General features: G+C 35.6%; 1 protein-coding gene across 3 annotated transcripts in view; it reads left to right on the plus strand.

Moving 5' to 3' along the window:
- Positions 1-17400, plus strand: part of LOC115878344 (zinc finger SWIM domain-containing protein 4-like) — an 80194-nt gene that overhangs the window by 28543 nt on the left and 34251 nt on the right. For all 3 annotated transcript variants that reach the window (XM_030894810.1, XM_030894808.1, XM_030894807.1), the window contains exon 2: positions 15801-15912. In XM_030894810.1, the coding sequence (XP_030750670.1) occupies positions 15801-15912 (112 nt within the window). The remainder of the gene's footprint in view (positions 1-15800; positions 15913-17400) is intronic.

Here is a 17400-nt window from a genome sequence, read left to right on the forward strand (position 1 = left end):
GCACAGCTTTTTAAGTTTTTAATGCCACTTTTTCACAATTATTACCGGTTGGAGTAAATAAAACTTGAATTAAACGCACAGATAGCAATAATTACTTTGAAAATGGACGCTATAAACGCTTTTCGGAATCTCTTTAATGAAAGCGGTTTAGATTTTGAAAGATTATTATGATTTTTGAAGATTCTGACTTTGACAAGAGAAAATTATTTCTGTTTTGTTTGCCATTGTTCTTAGCGACCGCTATAGCAGCGCCAGATCGCGTATAACGGTCGCGACCCAAAATAATTTCGCGACCTAAAATTTTTATGGGCTTTCCAATCTAAACTTGTTGCATTTATCTATGATCAATAACAATCTATCAAAAAATGAAAACGGCATTATACTACCATAGAAACGGGTTTTGATTTTTAGGACTTTAGGAAAAAATCAACTAAATTTTCATATTTTTTAATTTTCTCTAAAACGGTATGGAAACTTGGAAAAGTATAAACGGGATGAACCATTTTAGACGAAGCAAACATTTTTATGAAGAATGCATTTTTCTCAAAATGTCAATAATAAAAAAGATTTTCCTCTTGTAAAGATAATCCGGGGACATATACTGTATGTATAGACACTTATTTGTTTTTATCTAAAGTACAAGCAAAATGCAAAGAAACTATTTATTTACAGACTGATTTGACCACGTAGTTTCAGGATTCATAAAAACAGAAAGAGAGTGTTCAATAAATATTTCTATTATACAATAAATATATATTATATAACCAAAAGGGATTACATAACTAGAGATTAAATGACATGATACTACCGGTTCTCCTATTACCATCGCCGGAAAGTCAGTTACCGGTAGCGGGTAGACAGCTAACTTTTAATCCATAAGGATATTTCGAGATTTTTCATTTTTTCCTTTGGTTATAAGCTTAAAGCTACCTAAAATTAAAAGTTTGAAGTTCGTAACACTTCTAGAAGTACCTTAAAATTTTGATGACGGTGAGTGAGTCACTATCAAAGTCAAAGAAGTTTCAGTAGCAGTAATTCATAATCCTTGAATTCTTGTTACATTCATATACAAATAAAATCAAAGGAAACCGCTTCGATTAATTCTAATTTTCTACCTTTTTCTCTACTGGAATGTCAATTACCGGTAGCGGCTAGACAGCTAACTTTTAATCCATAAGAATATTTTGAGATTTTTTCCTTTGATTATAAGCTAATAATTAAAGCTACCTAAAATTCAAAATTTGAGGTTTGTGACACGTCTAGAAGTCTTAATAGGTTATTTTCTTTTATCTATGTCTAGAAGTACCTTAGAATCATACTTAGAATTTTGATAATGTGTCAGTGAGTCAATGTCAAAATTAAAGAAATTTGACAAGCGATAATTCATAAACTATGAGATAATTACTAGAATTTCTCTAATCTAGCCAGCTATAGTATGTCCTCTTGTTTAGTTAAAATTAATATTCTTGCTTTATCCACAACGAAGTTACAGGGTGGCCAAAACTGCCGCTAATACCGCTAATGTATATATTCTTTAAATTGTGCTAATACCTTCGAGAAAAGGAAGGTACGGCTGTGCTCGACTTGGCCAAACCAAATCAAATCTTTCCTTTACTCCTCCTTTACTCCCTAAAAATCGTTTTACATTGTTTATTCCTTTTATGGCTTCATTGAAAATTAGAGATATTTCCTTCGGGCGGTTTTACTTTAGGTATCTTCTTTATCGACATCACTTTCTAGCTGTATCTACAATTTGACCGATCTCTGACCAATTTCCTTTTCTCTAGGTATATTTGTTGTCGCAAGATTATTATCCACATCAACGATATAATTGGGGAGGGTCATCTGTATTGAGGGGGTCACCAGTTTTCAAAACTAATAATATTTATGCGTCCACTATGAGTGAAATGTGAAATATGAAACTAGTTTCTCTATTATAGGCAGTTTTTGAATACCTAATATAGCCTTAATAGATAAATCGTAGTTATACACTCTGTCTCGTTTTTTTCTTACAAATTGATCTTGAAGTTTTCATCAAGGTTTTAGCTATTTAATTTGAAAGGAAATGGTGACGCTGAGGTAAACCTCAGTTTTCCCTCCCCCTGCTTTCTCTAACCCCTTCAGTCCTGTCTTTCCCCGGAATAAGCCAGCACCTAGCGTTTGACCCGGAATCGGTCTATAATTAGCCACAGTTTAAAGAGGATAGAGTGGAAGGAACTTCGCCCTTTTCAGCACTGCTTTCTCCATGTTCTATCCCCTCCTACTTCCATACCCCATAGCCTCTTTTTCCCGTTCACTTTTCACATCGTGTATTACTGTGTGTTCACTTAACATCGTGATGTTATTGTTGTTCTCACCAACATTATTTTTGAACATGCAAGACTTGTCATAAACACTGTCACATAAATAAGTTCAAATCTTTTAAGGGGCGGTAGATTAGGAGAAAAGAGAACATTATCTATTTAGTAGATACTAAAAAAACAGCGCTTTCAGATGGAGCGGACTGTCCGCGCGGACCGCGCGGACAAGTACCATGAGTTTATATGAACAATTTCACATGGGTCACGTATGCTCTGTCCGGATGTTGTTCATATAAACTCATGGTACTTGTTCGAAGTCGCGGACGGTCCGCTCCATCTGAAAGGGCTGTTAGGGTGTTGTTTTAAAAAATAATACTTACATTTTGAGAACCACCAGCGTCAACCGGTAATGTACCGGCTCTCAGATTATTGGAAGAATTATAGGTATAGACTTTGCCTTTATGTTCCCACATGGACAAACCTTTAATTTGATTGAAAATCGGATGTAATAAACCGAGTGTTTCTCAAAAGTGGCTCACTCCTATAACTTCTTTATTTTTTAAAATGAAATAACGAGATTTGGTATGATTGTATATCATAATTTAATTAACATAAATTAGGATTAATTAACGTATTCAATTGTGTCCGGTCACTACCTGTTTCACCGGAATTGACTATGATTTTTGAATTTTAAATGGCACCCTCGGTGTTTTATTACTTTATTCTATAGAAAATGACACTCCAAATAGAATGACATATCATAATATGTCAATTTTTGACATTTTCGCATAAAAAAATCTTATTTTAAATTTCAATCGAGAGTGCCATGACTGTGTTAAAAACACTAATTTTTAATGAAGGAGCCTTGCACGGAAAAATAGATTTGATTGTCTAATTTTCATGTCTTGTCCTGGACAGTTAAAAGATGCCCAAATCGTGTTTTTAATCATATCTATTTTTTTTCAAATGGGACAAGGATGTCTTATTAGCATATTAAAAAAAGCACTTTTTACGAATAATTTGGTACCACACACTTTAATTCGAGTCAAATTTTCTTTATGAATAGCATGTTACAATTTCAAATAAACCATATGTGAAAATGTCAAAAGTTGACATATGATATGTCATTCTCTTCAGAGTGTCATTTTCTATCGAATAAAGTAAAAAAAAATACCGAAGGTGTTATTTAAAAATCAAAAGTTGTAGTCGCTTCCGTTGCAACAGGAAGTGACCTATAGAACAATTGAATCCTGAATTATGTCATATACTAACGTATATTTATATAGTATATATTTTCTTTTACATAAAAAAATAAAAAAAATATAGGGGTGAGCCACGTTTAAGAAATACCCGGGATAGCTATAAAAGAATATGCAATATGTAATTGTTAAGATTTTTTATTGATTGAGTTTAGTAAGGCAGTTCAGGCTTGTAATAGGGCAGCGAACAAAACATCTTTATTTTTAAATTTGTCCCTGTTTTTAAGCGTAACATCGACTTCTAGTTAATCCCATAGGTTCTCTATAGGGTTCAGGTCAGGGCTTTGAGCTGGCCATTTGATCACTTCAATTTGTTCCTCGGTTAAAAATTCCTTAATAAGTTTGGCAGTGTGTTTCGGATCATTATCGTGCATAAATTTCCAGGTTAAAGGGAGAGAGGATTCAGCATAAGGTACCATTGTTTCTTGCAAAATATTTTAATACATATAACGATCCATAATTCCATCTATTTGAACAAGAGGTCCGACCCCATGCCCAGAAAAACAACCCCAAACTAGAACGTTTCCACCTCCGTGTTTTATGGTGGGTATGGTGTACTTGGGATTGAACCTCTCATTGGCAGGGCGTCTCACCCACCTAATACCATCCGAACCAAATATATTGTACTTGCTTTCGTCCGACCAGAGTACATTTTTCCACTACTTGTAGGTCCAATTTGCATGTTCCAATGCAAATTGTAGTGGGGCCTACCTATTTTTCTTAGAAATAAACGGCTTTCGGGCAGGTCTTCTGGCATTTAGTTGTGCCTGTTTCAGACGCCGCGGCCGTCTAATGGACCTAATAGATATTGAAATAAAGGGATATTCGTTCCTTATATCCTCCGCAGTGCAAAATGGATTTCTAAGTGAATATCTTATTATTTTATCTGTCGCCAAAGTTGTTTTTTTTTCGGTCTTCCGGGCTTGGGTATACTGGCAGTTGTCCCACGACTTCTATACAAATTAATCTGTTTGCACACAACACTTTTATGTAAATTTAAGTGTCTAGCAATATCAATTTGTTTAATATTCCCGAATGATACTTCTCAATTATGATTTTATTTATTTGATCTCGCTCTGTATCAATACCACGATCTAGACGCTTTAACAAGATGTTCAGAAGAATGTTAAGAAGAAGATAAGGTTTCTCTACCTATGTCTACCAAAGCAGATTAAATGCGAAATATTTTCTTGATGTCATATTCTGCAGAGAGTAAACTGTATTTTGACATAGTAAAAATATTAAAAGTTTCTCCACTTTTGGCCGGTACTGTAGATATAGACATTTTTATCAAACAGGATCTCTAACAGTACGTTTTACATTCTTTGAACTGTGGTTTTACTAGAATTATTTGTAACAATACCGACACCGGAGAGAGGTCCGTGGATACGTACCCATCTCGGAATGGTCCGTGGATCTACACATCTCGAAAGAAAAAAGGAAAGGCTAAATTTTTTCACCAACTGGTTAAATTAAGAAGTTAAAACTAACGATAAAATGACAGAGGAAAGTAAACAAAAAATGTACAAAATAATAATTTCACATAACCGTTTCACTGAAAACAATATTATAGGCATGATAGGGATGAAATGGCGATTGAAGCGTGAGCATTTGGGCGGGTCTCTTCCCGACGCCCTTTAAAGGAGACGCTGCCGGAATGGAAGCTCCCCTTGAGGCGCCGGGACGCGGCCTGCCGTCGTCTGTTCCCCTCCTCGCTCCCTCTTTCAGCTCGCTAGAACCACGAAAACAATTTAAGAAGACCTGCCTCATAAACGGCCCATTTAAACCTTTCTTTTTTCGTGTAGGTAATTTCCGCAATTGGATTTGATTTGATTATACATTAATACCTATTGCATTTTAAAATACGAGTACATATAGAGGGTCCAGTATTAGTGCGTCGGGTATCTGTAGCTCCTAGAATAAAAAAAACTTGAGAATATTCTGAGTGCAAACCTAAAGTATGTACTAGAATGTATTTCAGGAAAATATTCTTCTATAAAGTGAATTAAAAAGTGTGAATGGATCGGGATGATTTTTTTAAAATGGAACACCCTGTATATGATTGCATTTTTGGCTTCCTTTCAGATCACTTTACATAATCCTAAGATATGAGTAAATACCAGGTGCGTCTCGAAAGTAATTTTAAAAAAGATTTGGTATGTTAGTATATGACATAAATTGGGATTGATTGACGTATTCAATTGTTTTTGGTCACTTCCTGTGTTACCGGAAATGACTACAACTTTTGATTTTTAAATGGTACCTTCGGTATATTTCTCCCTTATTCGATAGGAAATGATACTCTGAATAGAATGACATATCAAATGTCAACTTTTGACATTTTTGCTTAAAACAAAATTATATTTTAAATTTTAATCTAGAGTGCCACGGCTGTGTTAAAACACTAAATTTTGTAGAAGGAGCCTTGGAAAAATAGATTTGATCATCTAATGTTTTTCGTGTCTTGTCCTGGCCGGTTGAAAAATGCCCAAATCGTATTTTTAATCATATCTCAATTTTTTCAAATGGAACAAGGGTGTCTCGTTAGCACATTTGTAAAAAAAAATTACGAATAATTTGGTACCACACACTTGTTATTTCGAGTCAAATTGTCGTTATGAACCGCAAGTTACACTTTTAAATAAACCATATGGCGTAAAGTTTGGCGTAGAATTTTGAACATCTTGTATGATTTACGTATGATTACCATAGTTATAACAAAGTAAGTACAGACCATCTAAAATTTACTTTAGATGGTCAGAACTTACTTTGCTATAATTATGGTAATCCTTAGTTAGGTATTTACCTAATATTAGTTTTGATTTTAGGACAGTTCTTGTATTTGTAAAAAAATTTTAAGGAACTTTGAAAAATATATATTTTTTATTTATTAATTAATATCTCCGAAACTATTGAAATATATTTACTCATATCTTAGGATTATGTAAAGTGATCTGAAAGGAAGCCAAAAATGCAATAATATACATGGTGTTCCATTTAAAAAAATTATCCTGATCCGCTCACGCTTTTTTGAACCACCCTATAGCAGTTAAAATATTTTCCTGGAATACATCCTCGACATCCTCGTACATACTTTAACCACTCTACAACTATGTATAGAAACTTTTGGCTCGTAAAGTGTCAAACCAGGGTTAGCAGAAATTACACAATTGTGTACTTTGCTACACATTTACTTCAATGATTGCACAGCTACCTAGACCACAATCGCCTGAGCTACACATTCTGGGAGCGTCAAAGTCGATGCCTCGGAAAACGGTTTTATGGACAAATTCGTGCGATTACACAGTCCTGAATAGTTTACCGTTTTTGAACCGGATTAACGGGTGGAATTTCTCCAAAAAATCCTCTATGGGTATTTCGCCACTGCAAGAAAATCTACAAAATAAAATAGTTATTTTTTGTAAACACTTCTGCGTTAATCCCAAACGAAAACTACTTGTCAGAAGTTAGGTTTACAGTTATACAAATTTGCCTAATCGATTTGCCATTTTCGAATTTGTCAGTAAAATTTGGTAAAACCGTTTAGTAAAAAGCTGTACAATTTCGCGGTCTCAATTTTGAAGTCACTGCAATCCTTGCGTATACAAACGAGTGGAAGTGAGACTCAGGACTGCAATAATGTACCTAATCGTGGTTTAAAATTTGGCGAACGTATGTCTTAATGGATAGTTTCCAGTTCTTGGTAATGGATGGGTGCACAATGCTACACATTTTTATGGTCTTGTGCTGCGCAATCAAAAATTACCTTGTGTCAACACTGCGGCAAGCTATAGCCACAATAGCAAACCACGCACCAATCCTCTAGTTCGACAAACCTCGCGCTTGAATTCTAATCCAACACCTGCAATCATTTGACAAATTACTAGAATAAATAATGAAACTAGCAAATGTCTTCTTTTTTTTAAATTATTCCTTCAACTCACTAGTCTCTTATTCCTTCCATACCAACAACGTAGCGCTGTGGTAGCGAGTTCTCTCCGCCGGTCCCACGTGATAATAAAATTTAAATTACCCGCGCTTGCGCATCCGGTTGTCGGCTCGCGATCGATCGGTCGTTGACGTCATACCAATTGTGAATGGTCCCCATCGGCGCGCCGCGTTGTCGGCTTTACCCGTTAATCAGGCGCCTTCCGGAAATTAACAATTACGTATTTCTGGTTTTCGTTTGGATTGACTCATCGGTCTTAAAACTAACTGTACAAAGTGGTTTATGGAGGTGACGTGATGAGGTAAATAATGTTTTAAGTACTGTACGTATTTATTTTTTTCATTGCCGTAGATGATTTGAAAAGTTATTATTGGCATTTTTGACCAAGAAATCGGATAAATACTTTTGAAATAGCATTTAATATTAACGAAATTTTAAGTAACTTCAATATGAGAATGGTCGCAACTAAAGAAAAACCAGGAGCGTCATCAATGACGTGACTGCATACGATTGCAGGTTTCGTTGATCCATGAACGTGAACTTAGATATTTTTATTCTAAAGCTATAAAATAATAATTCGAATTGTTTCGTGCGGCATTGTCTAATGCCGATGAGGCGTTCACCACTACTGACGCAAAATTCAACGCAACAGCTTTTTGTAGCAATAAAATTATAAGTTGTGTATTTTTGAAATAAAATGTAATTATAAAGCTTTTTGTTTTTTTTTATATAATTTGTTGGAATTGGCATTGCCAAAAGTGTTCTGCTTGCCACTCATAAAATAAGATAGGCTCTGTTATTTTTAAATTTTCCATTTATAGGTTGATTTAGCTAAATGGATAGGATTGTATTACGTACTAGGCCATCAATTTCTAAAAATATAGGACTAGAATTGCAAAGGATTCGTTCTGCAAACTGAATCGACACCTTGGCAACACCGCAGCCGGAAAAATATTGCTAGTAATTTGTGTAAACAGAGAAGTGTGTCTACATGCATTATGTAGGCCGGCGGCGACGAGCGATTCTGGTCTCTATGTCGTCGGAGCATGAGAGCGTCCTGCGGGCCTTCCTTCTCCTTAATTTGTTTAATGTCGGCTCTGGCGGGACGGGAGGATGATAGCAGGGTAGGGGACGATATGGTGGGTGGCAAATGCTGCTTCGGGTGGCATTAAACTTGCAAAAGGGGGATTCGGGAATAGATAAGCCGGATTTTTGGCACGGAGTCTCGCAGTTGTAGCAGTAGCAAAGCTGGATGAAAATCATATTGAGCTAGAAGAATATATGTTTTAAAAATGGTTGGTGTTGTGGTGCTTGTTGGGAGGACTAATTTTGAGAATGACCATCAGAATGTCAAAAGTCATAAGAGATACGAATGATACGATAGATTTTAGAGATACGTCAGTGGTCAAATTAGGCCAAGTTTCGCAATTTTATGACCAATAAAATGCTGTTTTGGAAATAAGAAATATCCGAATACTTCTGTAGATATTCGGAACAAAATGCATTATTGTAAAATCGTTTTAATCTTTTTTGGGTTTATTTGAAGAGACATTTTAAAATAAATGTGTCACTATGTTGTCACTTATTTTTTCTTTATAAGATGGTGCAATTAGATTTAAAATTTTGCGTTTCGTTTCTGAGTTACCATTTACCGTCATCATTTTTTTTTATAACGGACCTGGAATTTTTTTCTTCTTTTAATTCCTCCCAAATACAATGATGTTTTTTACAGACACATAAGTAATCAAAGCGGTCTGTAATCCGTATACACATATATCTCCAACACATGGATTCTCTTTAGGGGGAGATTCTCTGAGGAATTTTCTTTACTATGCATTTTTGGTGTATGATACTTTTAATTGTATTAGGGAGGTCATAATAAAAATCGACCTTAAATCCAAGGAGGGAATAGAGAATGAGGGATATATCCTCTATTATAGATTCGGGACAACACCGGTATCAGGTCCAAGGGGAGACCAAGTTAAAGAGGTGAAGAAAATGGAGACATCCTCCAGCTTCCATCTCACGTGTACCTTAACCGGAGACAAGTTCCTCGACGGTGAAGGGCACGAATCCCCAACCGTGGGAGGGTGTATACGTGTATACCCTTGGTGGAAAAACATCTGTTGTCAGAGGAGGATTGGAAATCCTCCCTCCCACTCATTCTACATTCTAGGGAGGTCATAAACTTTAAAAAATGAAATAGTTCCAGGTTCGTACTTAAAAGAATAAAGTTTATTTATTTAGCGTATGGTATATTAAGACAGAAAGTACGTATATGACAAAAAGGACATGTGGACTATTGAGCCATACCGGAGCACAGTATTCGGCAGCTGAGTAGACGAGACCCACAGCTGACGAGCGTAGAGTAGATGCTGAAGCGCCCCAAGATGTTCCGCACAATGTTTGTATTATGCTGTTTCTTGTTTTCAGTTTATCTGCTGTTTTTGATAAGTGCTCTTTAAACGAAAGTGTTCTATCGAGTGTAACACCTAGGTATTTGGGGTTTTTATTATGTTTGAGAGTAGTGTTTTCAAACTGGACAATGAGTTCCCTATTTGCAAGTTTGTTATTCAGGTGAAAGCACGATACTATTGTTTTGCTAGCGTTTGGTTGGAGTCTCCATTTCCGGAAATATTTCCCTAACTTTTTGAGATCAGCCGTCAAAATTTCCTCTGCTTCTTCGAATGAGCCGCATCTTATAGTAAGTCATATCTGAGATGTATAAGCTGAACAAAAGCGGTGCGAGCACCGCTCCTTGAGCTAGACCGTTCTTTGGAGATTAGAAGTTTCTTTGGAGAGCTTGTGTCAGATCCCATTACGACATGGAATATTCTGTCGTTCGGCATGTTGTCAAGCAGTCGTGCTGTTACTTTGCACGGAATAATTCGCAGAAACTTATACAGTGTGTTTCAAAACAAATGCGAAAAACTTCAGGGGGTGATTCCTTGTTCAAAATAAAGGGTAGTTTGCTTCATAAACGTTGGGTCAAAAGTCAACCATTAGGAAGATATCGCGGTACAAAGATGGCGGGAAAATAATGTTTTTATTTTTTATCTTGAAAACGAAAAGAGATAGACTAATGAAATTTTATGGAAGCATGACTGTTATGAAAACACACTTTCTGGTAATTTTTTCACTTTTTTAAAATGAGTGGAAGGGGTTGAAATAAACTACCCCTATCATTCTTGTTAACGAAATTTAAAGAAAAATCTTATCAAACACATGCAGAAAAATTAATTTGGATAGCTCAGTTTGTTTAGAAAATTTTTTATCTCTTGTGTTTTTTTGATAAAACTCACCGATTTGAAATTAAAAAATAAAATGTAAAGCATTACATGTCAGGACAAAAAACATTTTTAGATTAAGAATCTAGTGATAATAACGATAATAATAATCATCTACAATAGATAATAACGTATTGCAGTAGAGTAAGGTCAAATAAAATAATATTAGGAACATCCTAAAAAGTAACAGCGGCCGACTAGATTTTTTCCTAAAAAAATTACAGCAGCCCACTAGATTCTAGATTGATCGCAAATTTTCCGCAGTGTATTAGAAATTCAGGACTGATGTTATCAAATCCGGGAGCCTTTCCGGGCTTAAGATCTTGAATTGCTGTGGATATTATTTCATCTGCCGTAAAATGTCGAGAGTATTCCGTTTTTTTCACTGAGGTTTTTAGGTCTAAGTTCTCGTTTAACTTTTATTGTGTGATCTTTGTCCTTTGGTGCTCTGGACGTTGCTACTATATGAGATCTACTGCGTTTGGCGAGATAGTTGCTCTGAATCTTTGTATACGGGATCCACTCCCTAGTTTTCTAAGAAGTGACCATGCGATTCTGCTTGAGGTCTGGAAATTCAAGCTTTCTACGGTTTCTGTCCACTTTTGTTGTCTTGCTGCATCAAGGCTGTGCAGAAGTTCATTTGCTATTTCTTCATCACCGGTTTCGAGGAAGTTTTGATAAAGCTCGTCGCTATTTTGTGATGTATTCCTTACGAAAGCCTCTTGGGATACACTTTTTATCGGTGCCTATGATTGCTCCCCCGAATCTGGTGCAGTTTTTACTCTGTGATGGGATCCAGCCTAGACATTTATCTAGATCTTTAGAAAACCTGTCCCAGTTAGCTTTTCCAAACTTCCACCTTGGTCGAGGTGTGGACGTGATTATTGGGATTTGGGTGCCCGTTTCTATTATGACTGGGCGATGCTGGCTGTGTGGGAAGTCACAGAGAACATGTCGATGGACCGGCAGGGGTGCATTGTTATTGCTACTGGTTGATGCTAAGCACAGGTCAGGATTGTATTCCCGTCTCCACGCTGCAGACTTGAATGTGAAGCGATCTTTTGCATCAAAGACGAGATTAAGGTTTTCATCTTCAGCCCATTTTACTAACGCTTCTCCATTAGCGTCACAGTTTCTGTATCTCCATTGTTCGTGGTGGCTGTTGAAATCACCCACGTGTACTGCTGGGTGGGGTTGAGTTTGGATAACTGCATCTGGCCAAGCTGTAGCAAGTTGTTTATAGATATTGGATACTGTGATGTCTCCGATTTTCGTCACGACAATATTATTTCCATTTTCAGTAGAGGTGTTTATTACAGAAGCGTTTTCGATGTCATGTCTGACGTAGGTTGCTACGCCGTAGCAAAGAATATCTTAATACCCGCCGTAGGTTGCTCCGAGTAGGTCGTCCGGGTATTTTCCCCCTTTTTTGCAGTTGTTCTTCTGATTGGCAATGTGTTTCCTGAATGGCAACTAGATCAATATTGTCATTCTTTAAGAGTTTAGATAAATATTGGCTTTTTGAGTAACTTATACTCTCTATGTTTGAGTTCTCTATGACAAATTCGGACACAAGGTCCAAGGTTTCTGGTCAACAAGTTCTTAGAAGAGCTGTTTTTTAATTTTGGTAGCATTATAGATTTGACTAACTTGACTTTAATTTTGATGGTTGTTTAGGTGTCTTAGGAGGCGAACTAGCTTTGCACCCCAAGAATAAAGTTCTTAATAGTATCTCCAAAGCAAATCGATATTTAGCATTTAATAGCCCCATCTTATTAAGAGAAACAGTGATAATGATGAAATGACATTTATTTTAAAATATCTCTTAAAATAAAGACAGAAACGTTTTTACAGCATTTTATTTTTTCGAATTTCTTCGGTAGTGTTCGGAAATTTAATGTTACAACCGTCATTTTATTAGACATAATATATTGCGAAGCTTTGCAATAATTATTTGACTCTTTAATAGGTGTTCTAGATCTCAATGGTCAGCTTTGAATTTGGGACACCCCATACAAAGATATTTCAGTTATCTCAGAATTTACGACCGAGAAAAATCAAAGACTGATTTAAGTACGAACAATCTTCGGATTGTCACGGGATTTCTAACAGGGCATTATCTCCTCAACAAACACCTCGGTAGATTGAAGCTGAGAAACTACGGCGAATGCAGATTCTGTTGGGAAACACCAGAACACCTCATCACTGAGTGCGCCGAGACGACAACCGTTCGTGCCATAAACTTTGGTACGGCTGATGTCGAGGATGTAGAGCTGGCCTCTGTGGAGCCGTCTCAGATACTGGCTTTTGGCAAGACTTGACCTGAAACTGTATGATGAGTTATAACTCGATCTAACTCAAGAAAGGGGAACACACAATACACAATAGATCTCTAAGGTCGCGGTGATTAATCCCCATCCTAAACATTCTACATTCTACACAGATATTTTTATTATATGTAGTAGGAATATTATGACAATTACAGGTGCATATACTAGAGGGGTAATGGGGATAATTACCCCTCTCAGGATCACAGGAAGTAATTTATCAATACTATCAAACGTGGCATAAAATAAATTTGTCAAAAAATAAATTAACAATACCAATCAAAATAGAAAAGCCAAGCCAAGTTTATTTTCTTTCAGAATCACAATACCTTTCAGCGTAAATTTAATTTAAATCTATTACTTTATGTTAAATATTGACACTACCCCTCCCAGACTCAATCTCTAGATGTGCCAGTGATCAATTATCTGGCAAAAATATACAAATATAAATGTAAAAGTTGCTAAATAATCTAAAAACCGTGGCGGTATTGGCTCAATTTTCACACTTTTTAGAAACGCGGAATTCAAAAATAAGAGCAGATATTTGTTATAATCAGCAACCAAAACACACTTCCGATAGTGCTTGATATATTAAATTTTGTATTGCTAATTTGGGAGTATATGATGTACTTAGCCATAATAAATAAATATTATCTAGTAATCAGCGAATACTGCCAGATGTCATATATGGCAAGAGGGCAGGTGATACCCTATTAGCCTCAACCAAGACGGCAGGTGTGACATTTCAGGCGCTTCCAACCAACCAGCTAGTAGCCTTGGTTTCTACTACAAAAATATCTATCAACATTTTTAAATCAGTATCGATATTTTTTTTTAAATCTATATTTTTGATATAGCCCTATACTTATATAAGCGATACCAATTAAACTTTTTGTTACGTAATCGAGGGCGCAATTTTTGAATTCATTGTTGCCAACCATTGACATATGCGGCGCCAGGCTGACTAACTGGAATTTAAATTTGCCTCTGGGGATTCAGGTGATAGCTCTGCTGTTAAAAATGTCAAGTGGCCACATTTGTTTATTTATTTCTTGACATTGTCATTCGTTTTGACACTTTAGTTTTGTATTACGAATTTCTGTTTTAAATGAATTGTGTTGTGATACTTTAAGCTTAAATTTTTTTACTAGCAAACCTTGCAGTCGAACATTGTCCTTTTTAGAACCACTTTTAATGCGAAGTGTACAAGATAGCTTAATAGCCGTTGCAAGAAACTCATCGCAACCTTATTAGAATATGTTGAACAGGAAAGCGGTAGTAATGAACCTTTATGTCCCTTAAGTGCTGTTAAGGAGACGAGTTTTGTTGATGTTTTTTGTTTCCTAAAATATTTTGATTAAAAGAAAATATATAAGTGGACATCGCTGTGCCGGTCAAGCATAATCACGTGACTAAAAGTGTATTTGGTATGAACTATAGCAGGGGCGGATACAGGAATTTATTTTAGGGGGGGGCCAAAATAAAAAGTAATGTAGAATATGCTCTTTAGGGTGCCATTTTTAACCGAAAAGCTTAATATTTAACACAATTTCCAGACTTTAGGGGGGGCCCGGGCCCCATGGCCCCCCCTCTGTATCCGCCACTGAACTATAGGTAGGTACAGTGCGTCTATCCGTTCTGTAGCTACGTGGCATCCGTAAGGGGGAAACGGGGGAAACAAAATTCTCTTAAATTATTCATGGGCGTGCTATAAATATTTTAAATAATATTACCCTTAATTATTAATATATAAACAAGGATATTACTTATGCAAAAAAATCAAAAATACCAAATCAGTTTTTTTTTCAACGCTTTTCCACGTAAATGAGATATAATCTTTATAAAAGTTAAAAAATTAAGAAAAAAATAATGAAAAATTAATAAAATCACACAACTATTTTGTCGATAACGACTGCACTCTTGTCAAGCTGTCTACTACCGTAAAAAATCTTCCTCGTAAAAAAATAGTCAATGCGTCTTGTCAATAAAAATTCGACAAATTTGCAAGTAACCAATGTAACCACTCTCTCGCGTGTATACCGGGTGCGTCTCAAAAGTGGCTCATCCCTATAACTCTTTTATTTTTTCAGTTAAAAAAACTAGATTTGGTAGGTTAGTATATGACATAAATTAGGGTTGATTGACCTATTCAATTGTTTTCGTTCACTTCCTGTTTCACCGGAAATGACTACAACTTTTGATTTTTAAATGGCACCATCGGTATTTTTTTACTTTATTCAATAGAAAATGACATTCTGAATGGAATGACATATCATATGTCAACTTTTGACATTTCGCATATGGTTGATTTGGAATTATAACTTGAGGTTCGTAACGAAAATTTGATTCGAAATACCAAATGTGTGGTATCAAATCATTTCCGGTGAAACAAGAAGTGTCCAAAAACAATTGAATACGTCAATCAATCCTAATTTATGTCATATAGGTATGTACTAACATACCAAATCTCGTTTTTGTCTCTGAAAAAATAAAAAAGTTATAGGGGTGAGCCACTTTTGAGACGCACCCGGTTAGATGTTTATAAATGTGGTTTATAGGAAATTGATCACACTCCGGTATTGTGTCTGCATTTCAGCATTCTTGAAATTCCTTTTATAGACACAGATCCAGTAGACGTACTTTAGATTCACTCCTAATTATCCTTCTTTTTGTTCCAGGGTTCCACCTGAGCGGCGTGGTGACGGCGCACAGGAATTCACCCCCCGCCTCCCTGCCTTGCGGGGCTCCTGAGCCGCCCCACAAATTCAAGGTGTCCGTCAGTTTTGACAGGTAAGTAAACACACAACGAACAGCTGCATTTTAATGCCAATGGTTGTTCGCTGACAAATATACATTATCATAAGGGTGAAGATGTGAGAGGACTAAGTAAACCTAGTTACACAGAGTCTTTCCCGATTTATACGCTTTGCATAAAACGTTTTTGCGCGCGCTGGGAGTAAAAATTCAAGGCCGTGACACACGAGCTAGTGGTAACGAAAACAGTAAAGACATACATACGTATAGTGACGCGACGTGTATTTGTGTTTATCAATGCCCATACACGTCTTTATCAAAAATTTTGATATACGGGTGGCGCACCACCTCATTCGCCTCGGTTAATTATACGAAAACGGAAAGATGTAGAAACAACATTTTTTATGGGTATATGTAGAGAGGCCATGTGCATAATTTAAAATTATTTTCAAATGTACAGGGTGTGTCAGAACTAAGATCCATACGAAAGTTATATTTTTTCTTATGGAACATCCGGTATTTTATTTCATTTTTGGATTCTTTGGTATAAAATAAGGCATTTAATATTAGGGTTTAATATGTTTAAATACTTTGGTTTTTGAGATATTTAAAGATATTTAAATATGCATGCTATAAAAAAAAATGGTTTGTCAACGCCTTGTACATTACTTTTCAGAGTTAATTCTTGTGCTGACTTTGAAGCCAGAGAAATAAACTTTACTAAAAAAATTATTGCTTCTTTAAATATATACAAGGGTATCAAAAATTGCCGGTCTCTTTTAAATATCTATTTTACATAAAAACTTCGTTATTTCAAATACAACACTATGTATTTTTTAAAATAAGTCGAAGCAGATTTAAATGCTCTTTCAAACTATATTAGGGTTTCCTATACCTATCTCGCTCAGATTTTGAATAAAAAGCGATTTTTCAATAAAATGGCAATCAAGATGGCTGGTGTCGCTATCTCGCCATGGCAATTTGCTAGTGGCCGTTAGTACCTATTTTCAAAATCGACATTAGTTTATTGACTTTATTTAAATTTATAACAGTTTACTTTTATTTCATTTGCCTACAATAGTTTAATAAGTAAGTATTTATTATTTTATCAGGAAAAATAAAGAAGTAGTTCCTTGAATTATATTACGATGACTTATAGATATACCTATCGGATTTTCTATAAAAGAGCCAATTAAGGCAAGTTCATTTTCTTCACTTCCAACTTCCAACGACAGGTTTCTGCCTAATAGGTTTTTCATATACGTACCACTCTATCAGCTCTGCGAAATAGGAAAAGTGGTTTTTCACGCTTGTCAAGAAAATTCCTATTTGGATATCTTTGAGCATAAACCCTTAAGTCCAACAAGCAATAAAATTGTCCTCACAAAATAAGTTTTTTAAAACTACTTTCTCCAGCAGATACTGCTTCATTTTTCTGGATAAAATAATAAATACTTAGTTATTAACCTTATTTTAGGTAAATTAAATAAAAATAACCTGTTATAAATTTAAATAAAGTCCATA

The sequence above is a fragment of the Sitophilus oryzae genome, unplaced genomic scaffold (genome assembly GCF_002938485.1).
Source record: "Sitophilus oryzae breed Bouriz unplaced genomic scaffold, Soryzae_2.0 scaffold_1508_pilon_pilon, whole genome shotgun sequence".
NCBI classification, from domain to species: domain Eukaryota; kingdom Metazoa; phylum Arthropoda; class Insecta; order Coleoptera; family Curculionidae; genus Sitophilus; species Sitophilus oryzae.